This window comes from Apteryx rowi, unplaced genomic scaffold, assembly GCF_003343035.1.
Source record: "Apteryx rowi isolate R43461 unplaced genomic scaffold, aptRow1 scaffold_27, whole genome shotgun sequence".
NCBI lineage: Eukaryota > Metazoa > Chordata > Aves > Apterygiformes > Apterygidae > Apteryx > Apteryx rowi.
Window position 1 is genome coordinate 805,377 of NW_020449085.1, and position 13,272 is coordinate 818,648.

Genomic DNA, 13,272 nt, shown 5'->3' on the forward strand with positions numbered 1-13,272 from the left:
GCGAGGTGGCCGGGGGCCGTTGCCCGGCCGCGCCCCTCCTTGCACAACAGCCCCTCGTCCCTCGCCGCCCCCCTTCCCGCCACGGCCACCGGGCCCCTCGCTCCCAAGCAGCCTCTGGCGGGGGGGGTTGGGGGGCCGTCTCCTGCCCCAGCAGAGGGCACCCAGCACTAGGCCGTTTCCCACCTCGGGGGCTCATGGCACGCCGCCATGCCAGCAGGCCCATGCCCACCTCAGTGGAGGTTTTGCTAACGAACTCGCTGACRAGCGCTCTGTGTCTGAGCGCCCCGGGCTCCCGTGGCGGCGTTAGCCTGACCAGGCATCGGCTGCCTCCCACCGCACTTCAGCAGACTGTAAACCCCATCGCCTGGTGTCTTTGGGCACCTCCTGCCTGCTGGGTTTGACGATTTCGTGTTAGGATGTTGCCAAATTGGGTAGCCCAACAGAGGAGAAGGAGCAGATCACAGCGAGGAAGGACAAGAAAACCCCTCYAAACCCCTCCGAGCTTTGCAAAACCAGTGACTCGAGGGCGGAGGAGCTGGACTGCTTGATCTGTGTCTCGCTCTCATAGAAGAGGCCCTTGAGGACTGGCTCCAGTGCAGGACCCTGCTGTCCTCTGAAGGAGCAGGGGTAGAGTAGAGCCAGCTGAGACAACCTCAACTTCCCCAAGGCTTTTAAGGAGCTCTGGGATAAGGGAGAAGGCCCTGATGTGGACAAAGAACTCATTAAAATGGGAGAAAGCAGGAAGCTGTTGTGGCAGAGAGATGTCACCAGAGCCCTGTGAGGTCTGCACCGCTCAGCAGGGCCATAACAAGTCTCTGAGCAGGCAGGGGGCAGGACTTGCTGGCCAGAGCAGTGGGCAGCTACACTGGGAAGCAAGACTCCATCTGGCCGTCAAGAACCACAAAAAAGCCCTTGGAACTCCAGACTGTGCAATAAAACAGTGGGTGAAATCCAAAGCAGATGAATGTTCACAGGAAACACAATTATGTCACACATCGAACAGYGGCTCTGAGCTGTCACGAGTGACAGCTGGGAGAGAGGAGATGTTTTCATGAAAAAGTCAGCTCAGAAGGGGTGGAGAACAGGGATGAGATGGTAGGAAAGGAAAGCTGAGGTCACTGTGTAAGCCTGTGGGCCCTCTGCATCTCAAATACTGCATAAGCTCTGGAGCCAGGGTCAGCACGAGAGGACAGGTTGATCAGTCAAGCTCTTTTCCACTACAAGGACCAGGGGAATCAAAGGAAGCTGGGAAAAACCAGGTTTGAAATTAAGGAAATGTTTCTTTGTGCAGCTGGGAGTGGAGCTGGGGAACTCAATGCCCAAGGAGGGGGTAGGTGGTATAGGTGCACGTGGGGAGAGGAAACAGGAGAAACCCCCGGGTAGCACACACAAACTGCAGCCACAGGCGCCGCGGTGGGAAGCAGCAGTGGCATTCCTGGTCACCCTCTGGATCTTACACCCAGTGCACCTCCTTTGGGCCCGGGGATCATTGTCTCCCTTTCCTACCACTGTCTGGGGCTGGCTGCTACCCCATGCCAGGGACAGGGACCCTGCAGCCATGCTGGTCCCCTCCAGGACTGGTCAGCCCCCAGCCTGCACCGATGCAGGTGTTAGTCCCTCTGTGGTGCRGGGTTTGGCTTCTACCCTGGTTGAGGTTCAGGAGGTTCCTGGTTTGCTCCGTTCCTCTGAACTGGCAAGAGGCACTGCAGAGGGAAGGGCTGGGGGACCACAGATCAGGAGGCTGGAAGCAGTAGGCACTTCATCTGTATGTACAGCAGCTGAATTTGTTCATCTGGTTGTTCCCTGTGTTGCCCTTCAGAGATGTTAGCTTCTTCTACTGAACAGCAGCACCTAGGAAGATGAGTTGCTTAACTAAGGTGCTTAAAACTGAGTGGTGCAGATACTTCTTCAGAGAATAACCAGAGAGGCAAGGATTTTCCTTTCTGTTTAAGAACAATTTCCTGAAATGAAGAAGCAAAGTCTGGTAGATAGCAGGAATATGCCTGAGTCTGGTCTGCACCCATCTAAGTTTGAGCATTTGTTTTCATATGTGACTGCAAGCAAGTGTGTCTATGTCCCTTTTCTCCTTCGTTTTTCCTGCCCATCTGGAGAGGAGTGTTTGTGCTAGGTCTGCGCTCCGCTCCTTTGCAAACCAAAAACATAACATTGTATATCCTTATCTCGAAGGCCTCAGTGGCATCCTCCTTCCTATAAATCAGTGAGCTACTGCTAGTTCCTGTTCCATCTCGGGACTGTTTGCGACATCAGGTCCTTTTCTTTCTGCCTGTGGAAACTGCAGAAAGAGTCTGTCTTCTGTACAAGTCTGGTAGTGACAAAGTTCTTTTGCTTACAGGTAGGTCACCATGCAGGCATCATCCCAGATGGTCTCACTTGATTGAAACTATTGGTTTCACCCTGTGGGTTCTGCTGCTGCCCCAGCACACTACAGGTAGGGAAGCATTATTTATTTTTGAAATAAATAAGGTGCAGAGAACTTATTAGAACTTTAAAGTGAATGTTATTCTAAACTGGTTCACCTTATTAGTTTTATTTTCTGAGTACGTGATTTCTAATGCATAGACTATGCTGCTGTCCTCTGTGTTTTCTTCTTATAGGGAAAGACCACCAGAAGGATTTCCTGGGATGTGTTCCAGCTGCCAAGAAACTGTGTGCACTATAATATAGTATTGCCCCTCCAGGGAAAGCTCACAAGAGTTGATACGGCTCTGTCAGTGTTTCTAAGGGTGGCTAGCAGCTAAGACTTCAGGCCAAAGGAGACATGCATGTTCTGAAATTGAGGCTGGAGGAGAGGTGTATCTACAACACCACTGGACACCTGTATTTAGACACCTGAGTTGCTTTCCTGATGATAGGCGAGATGAACCCCTTCCTATCCTAAATCCTTCTGCTGTTCTTTCCTATACGCCACTGACAACGTGCCAGTGCCTCTTTTGAGCTGACATATTGGTAGATGGTTGTCCAGCTGACAGGTATTGACCTAGGATTTGGGGTGAAATAGCTTCATTCCCTTTTAATGAGAAGCCCCTTTCATCTCCTTGTTCCTGAGGCTGTAGATGATGGGGTTCAGGATAGGGGTCATCATGGAGTCACAGAGAGCGCATCTTGTTCACATCCAGGGTATAGCTGGATGTGGGGTGTATATAGATGAACATTGCTGTCCCACAGAAAAATGTCACTATGGTAAGGTGTGAGGAGCAAATAGAGAATGATTTGTACCTTCCTTTGGCAGACACAATTTTGAGGACAGGAAATGGTGAGGCTGTAGGACACCAAGACGAGCAGGAAAGGCATCTGGATGGTAACGACAGCAGCCGGATTGATCTGGAGTTCATTCCAATAAGTGTCCCCATACCCCAGCACTGGCTGGATCTCACAGAAGAAATGATTGAGCACCTTTGAAAGGTACTGAGAAGAGTACACAGTGTGTCCAATAGCCACGAGGATGCCACACATCCATGTTGTGCGCATGTACCGTATCAGCTAAGAAGCAGCCCTCAGATGCCCCAAAGAACAGAAAGAAATACATCTGTGCAGAACAACCTGTGAAAGAGATGGATGTACCCCCCCTACAAAAGGGTGACCAGCACCTTGGGCAGGGTGATGGAGACATACCAGATCTCCAGAAACAAGCTGGGGTGTGGAGGGCAAGGTCCATGTTAATGGCAAGGAGAACAATTAGGTTTCCCTAAAAACAGTATCAGCAACAAAGCAGTATGATATATTTAAGCCAAATAGCTACCTGTGAGTAGGAGTCATCTGCACAAACTTCAGAGTGCTAATTCCAGTGCATAGAGCTAGTCACATACTGGATGACTGACAGTGCATGCCCTGACCTCTAGCTGCCATGTGYGAAAAGCAAGTGTCTCCTGTAGGTCCTGGTATTTCAGATGAATAGTTTACCTTCATTTACACCTGACTGGAGCTTGGACATATAGATAGCTCCCAATGTGAGGCTGAAACAACTCTTTCTGGTGCAAACATCTCTTTAGACTATACAGCAAGCTTTGGGTGGCAAGTTCAGGCCTCTGTGCTTACCATAGACATTCAAGTGCTTAAACATAGGTGTTTAAGCCATTTCAGATGTCCCAGTTAGCCAAGACATTGACATGAGACTAGCAGATCTGCTGTAGGGTTGGGGGAAATCTCACCCTCTTCACCTGCAAGCCAAACAGGAACCTCAAGGATTTCTACAGTGACACTGAACACCTACATTTAAGGCACCCCCTAACCRCTAGCTGCAGAACCGAGTCTAAATGGGTCAAGAAAGATGCTGTGACTCTTCAAGGTGTTTCATCATGACCATATCTGCAAGCCTTTAGACAAGTCAGTCTTCACAACCTCAGCAGAGAGGAGTGCTTTATATCCAACCATGTGCGTTCAAGATCTCCCCCTTTCTTTTTGTGCACACTCAGATCCCCAGTATGTCCCCTCCTGTGTGCAATGATCTTTCCTTTCCCCTTTGCACTCATCTTGCTGCCTTTCCCCTCCACGCAAGCTCCAACTCCCTCCTTTCCCCTCCATTGGCCTGTTCTTCCCTTCCATATCCATTTTCTTCCAGCCTGTTCCCCTTCTTGGGTGCTCAGCTCCCCTCCATTCCCAACCCTGTGTGTCCTCAGAGCCCCTCCACTCCCTTCCCATCAGTCTCTCCCCCTCCATTCCCTTCATGATCCTTCTGGATCCCCTCAGTTCCCTTATACCTGCCTCTCTTCCCCTTTATTGCCTTTCCCATGCACTCAGATCCCCTCCAGGCTGATGACCATGGGCTCCCCACCGGCCTGGGCTGGGGATCTCTGTTCAGGGTGCCACACTGTGCCCAGGCTCCAAGCTACAGCTCCCAGACCCCTGTGCTTACAACAGGGCCAGGGGACTCACGCACGGCACAGGCTTCCCACAGGAGCCAGAGGGGCTCGTTAATCACCATTTTATTTTATTTCAAGTGCTGTACACAAACGCACTCACACCCAGGTGCTCCCAGCGCCCCTGTGCAGACCTGCCTCACACCCAGTGCTCATTGTTGCAGGGTGTGAGGCCCAAATAAGTTACCCATGTCCCCGTGCTGTGCTCCCAGGCACCGGGGCAGGCCATGATCAGCCCTCGAGCGCCGGCCCTGCCAGTGCCCAGCATAACCCAAAGTGCCCTGCACCAGGGTAGTGTTTGCTTCGTAGCTCAAAGTCATTGCATTGGGCCCCTGCCCGTTCCCGGCACTGCTGGCCCCTGCTCTCATCCTGCTCCTGGGGCCTCAGCATGGCATGGCAGCCTCTGATGGCAGTGGAGAGCACCTGCGGGGAAAGGCCAGGGTCAAAGTGTCAGCTTGTCATATTCACTGGTGGCAGTCATCCAGAGCATGCCTGCCAAACCACCCCATGGTACAGGGCCCCAGAGCTGCCTGGCTGAAGAGCTGGAGGGATCCCCACTGCTTTTTGGCCACCACTTTGATTCATCCCACAGGGAGGTGGCCAGACCAAGCACCTCAGGCCTGCTCAAGCCTGAGCGAGCATTACAGGAAGCTGCAAACTTGACACGCTGGCATTGGCCTCCAGTGACTATCTCAGGCCGACTGAGCTACATGAACCTTTGGTCTGATCTGTACAGCATCGCAGAGCCCTCTCAGGCTCAGGAGGCAGCCCACAACCTGCTTGCCCCAACAGCAAAAACCTGGTGCCAGCCTGCAAGGTCCCAGGATCACCAAGTGCAGGCAGGAGCAAAGCTGCAAGAACCACCTCAGCCAGGAGAAGCAGAGCTTTTGTGTTTCATGGGGTCCCCAAGGGACCAGCGAGTCCCCGGCTTCTATTGCACACAGCCGCCTCCAGGTGAGAAACCTGGGCAGACACAATATACTGCTCCTCTCCCAGGGCATGGTGCCCATCAGATCCCCTTGCAACCCCCCCTTACCCCCCCAGCCTGTTTGGCAGAGGCAAGAAGGGAACAGAGAGAGGCAGCATTTCTGAGCACGCTGGACAGGGTCCAGGCAATACTCACTCCATCTTGGCCTCCAGGTGGTGGATGGTCTGCTTGTCCAGATAGCGGCAGAAGAGCGAGAGAAGGTTGCTGGGTAAGAAGAGAGGCTCCACCAGTGAGGTCTTAGGTACTTGAGACAGCTCCCGAGCAACCAGGAACACAGTGTCAGTCCTGGGGACACAAATGCAGCAGTGAACACCCCCCTGGCCAGCAAGCCCCTGCCCTGCCATGACAGGTCCTCACCACTTCTCGAAGTCCCCGCTGTGCGGCTCCAGTGGCGTGTCAGAGGACAGCAGCTTCTCACCATGACTCAACAGGGAGTAGAGCAGAGAGATCCCAAACTGCAGGGAAGTACAATGAGGAGTGTCACAGCCATTCCCCACCACCATGGCATCCCCCACAGGCCTTAGGATGCCAGGTGGCTCTCCTCCTCAGGGCCACGTACCTGGTTCTTCAAGGCCATGGTGAGCGGGAGCTCAGTGGACTCTGGCAGAGGTCTGGTCATCTCCTGCAGGACCTCGATGAGCTTGCTAAAGGTCGTTCTGCCCACCATCTCATTCAAAGGGCCATAGAGCAGGGGGAGAGACTGGGCAGGGCAGAGGGGAGAGCAGGGATCTGAGACCATTTGACCCATCACAGCTGCAGCCCCAGTCTCAAGCCCCGTCCCAACACCTGCACAGGGATGCAAGGGCCAAAAGTGCTCTCCCTTGAAGGGCAACTGCAATCAGGACTGCTTTATTTGATCCCTCCTGGGGACCTTTCCTCTCCTCCCCAGGGAAGAAGCGAGTCCAAGAGCCTGCCCTTCACAGCCAGGGCTGTCCCAGCAGCGTCTTCTCCCCTGCCTCATGCCAACCCAACCAGCTGCCTGGCCTTACTGGGACCTAGCAAGATGGGACCCCTCTTCCCTAGGGTGCCCCCAAGGAAGAGCAATGGGAGGAGGCAGCAGCCCTAGATCCCCCTGCCCTGGCTTGAGATGCTCGCCTCATCCAATGCATCCTTCTTCATGAGGAAGGGCAGGTGGTGGGTGATGGTCAGCAGGATCTTCTCTGCCTGCTCCTTGGCCAGGTGGGGTAGCAGCCGTGCTGTCAGCTTCTTGCCCTTCCGCACACACAGGACTTGCAAGAACTCATCCTCTGCCTCCCTGGGGATGAAGGCTCTGTTGATGCAGGCCCTGAGGACCTGGAGACCCACTGCCTGCCTGGGAGAGGAACCAATACCAAGAAAGAAATCCAGCCCCCCAAGTCCCCAGGACTTCCTGTCACCCCAGGACTGCTCAGCCATGACAGTCAGAGCCCAGCTTGGGCCAGGACGTGCTGCCCATCCCCACACTGTGACACAACTCACTCTTCACTGCTGCAGGCCCTGATTTTCAGGGCCTGGTAGATGCGCCCTACTTCCTGGCTCTTCTGCTCCTGAAAGCAGGGCTGCTGCTCCTCTGGGGCCAGAGACATCTTCCGCTGTGTCTCCTCTACTTCCAGCAGCTGCAGGAACAGCTGGAGAAATGGCACAGGGTAAGGGGCAGCTTGGAGCATCCTCCTGCCCCCAGGTAATCCAGGGCCCCTACCCAGCCAGACATCACCACGGCAGAGCTCCCCAGACAGAAAGCACGTATCTGCTTCATCCTGCCCTGGGCCTGCTGTTCCCCAGCCCTGAATCAGGGCCACTGCCCACTCACCTTCTCAATCCTGTGCAGCGCTCGAAGCCGGTGGCTCCCCGCAGCCTTCAGGAGGGGAGAAAGGAAGGCACAGTTACAGCCAGCACCAGACACCGCCGTCGGCAGAGCGCTGGGCCAGCTGCTCCCTGGGGATCAGACGTGGCTTCAGGATACAGAGCAACCCCACAGGGGAGGCCATGGCCAGGTCAGACTGCCCAGAGCCCCATCCCACCCCTCGGCATGGGACACGCTGGGGGCCTGCCACCACCTAGGTGTCACCCCATCCACCTGCGTGCCCCATCTCATGCTAAGGGCCGCATTGAGAGCCAGGGCAGCATCCAGAGCCAGGGCGGCACCCTGACTCAGTGTTGCTGCAGCTCCTAAAGCTCCTGCTAAGCTGCTCCAAGGTCTAGAGAAAGCTTGGAGCTGTGTCCCCAGGCATCCAGGGCACCTGCAGCCCTGCATCCCCCCCACATACCTCCTCCACAAGAGCATGGTGCACAGCATCAATGGCACGGCGAGGGCTGTAGCAGGTGGACACAGCGACCTGGCCCAGCGAACCCGCAATGCGCACCACTGGAAGAGAGGCGGACATGCTGAGAGCGCATCCCATGCCTCAGTCCACCCACCCGCTTCTGCCCCAGCCCCTCACCTGAGTCGTAAGTCTCCACTTTCTGGATAAATGGTGTGACCAGCTTGGGGGGCTCCTGCTTGTTGCGCCCGCCAAGCAGCTCCTCCTCTGCCTGCTTGCGCTCCAGCCGGTGGTAATAAGTCTGCAAGGACGGGCATAACGAAGCCAGGAGGAGAGGGCAGAGTGAGCTGGCAGGGGGACCCTGCTGTGCCCCCGAGGATAGCCATCTCTGGCTGCACCACTCTGCATGGTCCAAGCCCATCTGTGCCCACTCCAAGCCCCTTGCTGGATGGGCCTCAGCATCAGGGGCCCAGCGGATGGGGGGCCACCTCTCTGGATGCCAGAACCAGGAAGCCCCAGCCATGAAGATCCACTACGGCACGGCACCCTGGTAAGCTGCAGGACCTGCCCAGAAGGAGCTTTTGGCTAAGACCAGCTGGTTTCACCCCCACTCACCTGGTAGTAGTAGTCATCATCCATGTTCTCGCTCTGTAGCTGGATCATCTGCACTTTGATGACCCAGTCCTTTTCCTTGCTGGTCATGAGGCCAGCATAAGGATCCACTTTAGGGGACCACAGCTTCTTGGGGGAGATGCTGTCACATAAGAGATCACACCTGCTGTTACTGGCCAGAGCCCTCAGCAGCACCCCCCTGCTCCTGGGACCCCGGGACCCCCTTACCTCTGCGCCTGCCCGCCTTGCTGCTGGCGCTGGGTCAGGATCCGCTGGTGCTGGGGGTGCAGCTGGGTCATGTGGCTGGGCAAGCTGCAAAGGAGGCCAGACGAGGGCTGAGGACAGGGCAAACACAGTGCTGGCTCCCGTGCCTCTCTGCAAGCCCCACGGCGTGCTCAGCACCCACAGGACTGTGCCTGGCCACGTCTGGACTTGGTGCCAGTGCTCAGCACTGCCCCTTGGAGATCCGGGCACAGGATTGGGCTGCTGGTGCACAGTGCTACCGAGGGGCACCAGCCTCCCCTAGATGGCACAGACGCTTTCAGCAGAGAATCCCAGTGTGCCCAGAGCTGATCCAAGGCACTGCTGCCCATTCTGATCTCACCCGAAAGACCAGTGGCCTCCAAACCCCCTTGCAGTCGCAACCAGGAGCTCAACACCCACACTAGAGCCATTCCCAGGGAACTCCCAGCTGCTTTGTCAGGCTAAAGCAACCCTCCTCCAATCCTAACCAGGCCCCCTGCTTGCCTTCCCGCTACCTGAGGTTCAGCTGGCCACTGGCTGACGGACTGAAGAAGAGAGAGGGGTCCAAAGACGGAGACATGGGGCCAAAGTGCATGGTGAGAGGCCGCGGCGGGGTGCTGATGTTGGGTGACATGGGCCTGAAAGGGGCTGGAGACGCAAACCCTGCGGCCTGGAAGAGAGGAGCATTCAGGTGTGAGCAGGAAATCCTGCCTTCCCCTCCGAGGGAACCAGCAGGGATTTCTGGGGTCTGCTAACTCCACGCAGGCTGCTTGCTCATGTCCTCTCAAGAAGGGGACATGCAAGGTACTGCTGCAGAGGGCCCACAGCAGAGTAGCGCTGCTGGAGGCGGTGATATCCCCCAGGTCAGTGCTGGGGAGGTCCTGTCACTACAGCTGGGCAAGGGCATGTTCCTGCCAGCGTCCCCCAGCACCCACACTGGGCTCTGGTGTCCTGCTGCTGCCTGGTGCACTGGGCAGGGACCCCCCCATGAGTCTTGATGGATCGGGCTGCCCCGGGTCCATTGCTAGCGCTCACACCGTGACACCAAGCACAACACCGTGCCTGACACACACAGGTTGGGACAAACAGGGAAGAGATCTGCAAAGCAACAGCTACACAGGTGACCCTGCTTTCCCCATCAACGAAACAACAGAGAAGGGTTTTGGGGGTTAGATGACTAGCTAATGAGCGCAGGTCAAACTCCCTGCTGCAGGGAAACAACTCAGCAGGTTGCCAGTGAGGACTCGGACGTCTCCCCAGCACTCAGGGCTGAGCTCCAAAGACTGCCCTGGTGACACCGTACAACAGAGCTCTGGGGAGGCGCCTGCATGGCGCGGAGCCGTGCTAGGAGGTGGCTTTTCCAGGGCACAGCACTGTCCCCATCACCTGTGGCCCTGCTGCTGTCTCTGGAGAGATGGCAGTTGTGTGCAGCCCGGTGCTTTACCTGGTTGGAAGCAAAAAGAGGAGAGGCACGGCGAGCTGGCGTAAAGGGCCGAGGGGAGCACGCGGAGCGAGCCATCAGAGGAGATTGCTGCAGGGCAGGAGACAGGAGGCATTACTGGGACAGGTTGGACACACCTGCCCTTAGGGCTACACCAGTGACATGGGCCACAGCACGGCAGCCCAGCTCGCCAGCTTCTCTTATGGTGGACAGTCATCTCAGAGCAGAGGCAGCCAGCGTAGAGGAAAGAGGGAGCAAGAGCCCAAAGGGAGCAAGAGCCCTTCCCTGCACGAGACAGGCAGAGACCCGTTACCTGCCGGAGAAAGCGCTGGGGGAAGGACTTGGGGGACATCACTCTGAAGTCAGGGCGCTTGAGCCTGGGAGAGCCCGCGTATCCCCTCTGCACGGGGGAGCCAAGGAAGTCGAGGGCCATGTTGGCGGAGGGAGGGGGCCTCTCCAGAACCTGCAGGATGGCTTTATCCTGTGGGAGGAGGCAACAGGAGATGGGAATGGGACCTGGGGGAGCGCAGCAGACCTTTCCCAAAGCCTGGAGAGGCCCCAGCTTCCCTAAGCTCTCGACAGCTCTGCCTTCAGGCTTGAGAGCTGCTTAGGGCAGGCACCTCATTCCACAGCCTTTGTGCCAAAGATGGACACATCCTTCCCACGTGTGTCCTCTCAGCCTGCTCAACCCCTTTGCATCTCTGGATGTGCACCAAAGCTTTGGATGGTCCTGGCAAATCCCCCAGCCACCCCACTTCCACCAGTGGGAGACCTGTGCCCAAACCTCAGCCAAGGTCTCAGGCAGCCCACGGGCAGCCCGGGGTGCCAGGGAACCCTCAGCCGCCCCTCTCCCAGGCTCTGGCGGAGGATACCCACCTCCAGCATGTGGTGGGGTGGGATGCTGCCGGGGCAGGAGCTCCACACAGCAGGATCCACGGCCAGCTGAAAGACACAGGAAGATCAGCAAGAGAAGGAGCACCAACAGGAGAGGGGCAGGGGACGCTGCCCAAAGCGGGGCCTGGGCTGCTCAGCCTCTCTCTCCTGCCTGCACGGGGCCCCATCGTGGGAAGGGGAGCGCTTTTACCATGTCCTCTTTGCCAAACTCTGCCCAGGCAGAGCCAATCCTGCTGTCCAGCACTGCTGAGTCTTGGCTCTAGGAGCAAAGACAAGGTTACAGATGTGCACTTAGCCCTGGCACCGAGCGTCTCCCTCCCTAGGGCAGGGAACATGGCCAAAATCACTTCCTTCCCTGCGCGGGGCATGACCCGCAGCTGCGAGGGAGGGAGCAAGAAGGCTGGCCGGGGAAGGAGGAGCGAGCGGCAGGTCTCCGGGCAGCATCTCTCCCTGAGGGCCAGGCTCGGGGAGCTGCCGCACACTGGGGAGGTGGTTGGGCAGGGACAGCAGATCACCCTCCCTCCCCACTCAGGTGTCACCTCCAGCGTGGGCTTGCTCTGCACGGCTCTCATCACCGCCGGGTCTCCCAGGTCGTTGGGCTCCTCGTAGGGCTCCTCCTCAGGCTCCTGTTCTTCCTCCTGTTCCTCAGCCCCCAGCTCCTCCTCCTCCTCCTCCTCCACATAGTCGACCTGCTCGGCCTCCAGCTCCATCTCTCCTTCCCCCTGGGGCTCTCCCAGCTCCTCCAGCAGCAGCTGCCCCTCGTCCGCTCCAGGCCCCAGCTCCTCCATGGCCTTGGCCTCCTCCACCCCCACTGCAGCCAGCTCGGAGCTCTTCTCTGGAAGCACCAGGGTTTTTGCAGCATCCTCTTCTGTGGAGTCTCGATCTTCAGGGAAGAAGCAGAGCACTCGTCAGGGGACTGAGAGCCTGGGCAGCACCCGGGGGCTCTGCTCCTAGTTCAGCTCCTCACCAGGCACAATGGCACTGTCCCAGCAAAGGAGCAGCTTCCTCACCTGCATCCTCCTCACTACCCACCTCGTCCTCTGCCTCATCAGGCGCTAAGATCTGGCCAAAACCCCAGGCCCTACTCCCCGGAGCACAGCCTAATCACCCCAGCCTTGGACCTCCCTTCAACCTTACCTAACCCAAAAGTCATCTCGTTGTACAGGTCAAGCTCTTCATCCTCCTCGGCCATTTCCTCCAGCAGAGGCGCATCTTCCACCAGCAGGTAATCCTCTAAGATCTGGGGGGGCGAGAAGTTGAAAGCAGCAGGGCCCCCAATAAGGGAGACAGGCAGGGGAAGATGCAACCCTAACCAGCCCCTGGAGCACCCTGGCTGGGGGGGGAAGGGAGGGAGAAGGGGAGCACCCAACCCCCCCACCGGTGGTGCCCACAGAAGGTGCTGCCATGGAGCGACCTGACAGCCCCAGGGCTCGCTCCCTAGCTAGAGAGGGAAGGGCAAGAGCAGTCAGTGGGCCCCAATCCCAGGCGCCACCAGTGAGAGGTCAGCCATTCGCTCCTCAGCCTTGCTGCACCAACCCCCAGAGCCTGCAGGCTGCTCCAGCGAGGCCCCAAGCGTGGGACCCGCTTGCTTGGCCCAAGTAGGCAGCTGGGCAGCGAAGCCCACTGAAGCACGCTAGGAGCATGCCTGCGGCCCCCCCAGCTGTGCAGCAGCAGCCCTGCCAGCACCAAAGGCACAGGCATGGAGCAGCACTGGCCATGGCTAGTGCTGGGAGCACCATTAGGCTTCAGAGTGAACACCTGCCGCCAGGGTACGAACGGCCCCCAAGCACAAGGCAGAGAGGGGCACCCGGCCCGCACCCCCGGGGCAGGCGCTACCGGAGAAGGCACCGCCCCGGGGAGCCGGCACCGAGTGGAGACGGCCCCGGGGCAGTGGAGAGGACGCGACCGCAGCACCGGGAGGGGAGGCGGCACCAGGGATGGGGGCGGCGCGCGGGGCTGAGCCGGGACGGGGCGGGC

The 13,272-nt window shown here is 57.7% G+C and overlaps 1 protein-coding gene across 3 annotated transcripts in view; it reads right to left on the reverse strand.

Moving 5' to 3' along the window:
* Window positions 1-4,927: 4,927 nt before the first annotated feature.
* PATL2 (PAT1 homolog 2) overlaps window positions 4,928-13,272 on the reverse strand; it is an 11,885-nt gene continuing 3,540 nt past the window's right edge. Inside the window, exons 2-19 of one of the 3 annotated variants that reach the window (XM_026068218.1) lie at window positions 12,433-12,535; window positions 11,835-12,178; window positions 11,486-11,554; window positions 11,278-11,343; window positions 10,715-10,882; window positions 10,405-10,491; window positions 9,476-9,630; window positions 8,946-9,029; window positions 8,721-8,859; window positions 8,286-8,406; window positions 8,112-8,209; window positions 7,655-7,699; window positions 7,324-7,472; window positions 6,961-7,177; window positions 6,425-6,565; window positions 6,223-6,320; window positions 6,001-6,150; window positions 4,928-5,300 (exon numbers count right to left, since the gene is read on the reverse strand). In XM_026068218.1, the coding sequence (XP_025924003.1) occupies window positions 5,261-5,300; window positions 6,001-6,150; window positions 6,223-6,320; window positions 6,425-6,565; window positions 6,961-7,177; window positions 7,324-7,472; window positions 7,655-7,699; window positions 8,112-8,209; window positions 8,286-8,406; window positions 8,721-8,859; window positions 8,946-9,029; window positions 9,476-9,630; window positions 10,405-10,491; window positions 10,715-10,882; window positions 11,278-11,343; window positions 11,486-11,554; window positions 11,835-12,178; window positions 12,433-12,487 (2,226 nt within the window). In that variant the 5' untranslated portion in view covers window positions 12,488-12,535 and the 3' untranslated portion in view covers window positions 4,928-5,260. Of the gene's footprint in view, window positions 5,301-5,996; window positions 6,151-6,222; window positions 6,321-6,424; window positions 6,566-6,960; window positions 7,178-7,323; window positions 7,473-7,654; window positions 7,700-8,111; window positions 8,210-8,285; window positions 8,407-8,720; window positions 8,860-8,945; window positions 9,030-9,475; window positions 9,631-10,404; window positions 10,492-10,714; window positions 10,883-11,277; window positions 11,344-11,485; window positions 11,555-11,834; window positions 12,179-12,432; window positions 12,564-13,272 lie in introns of those variants that run through there. The other 2 variants (XM_026068219.1, XM_026068220.1) reach the window with 2 other exon arrangements.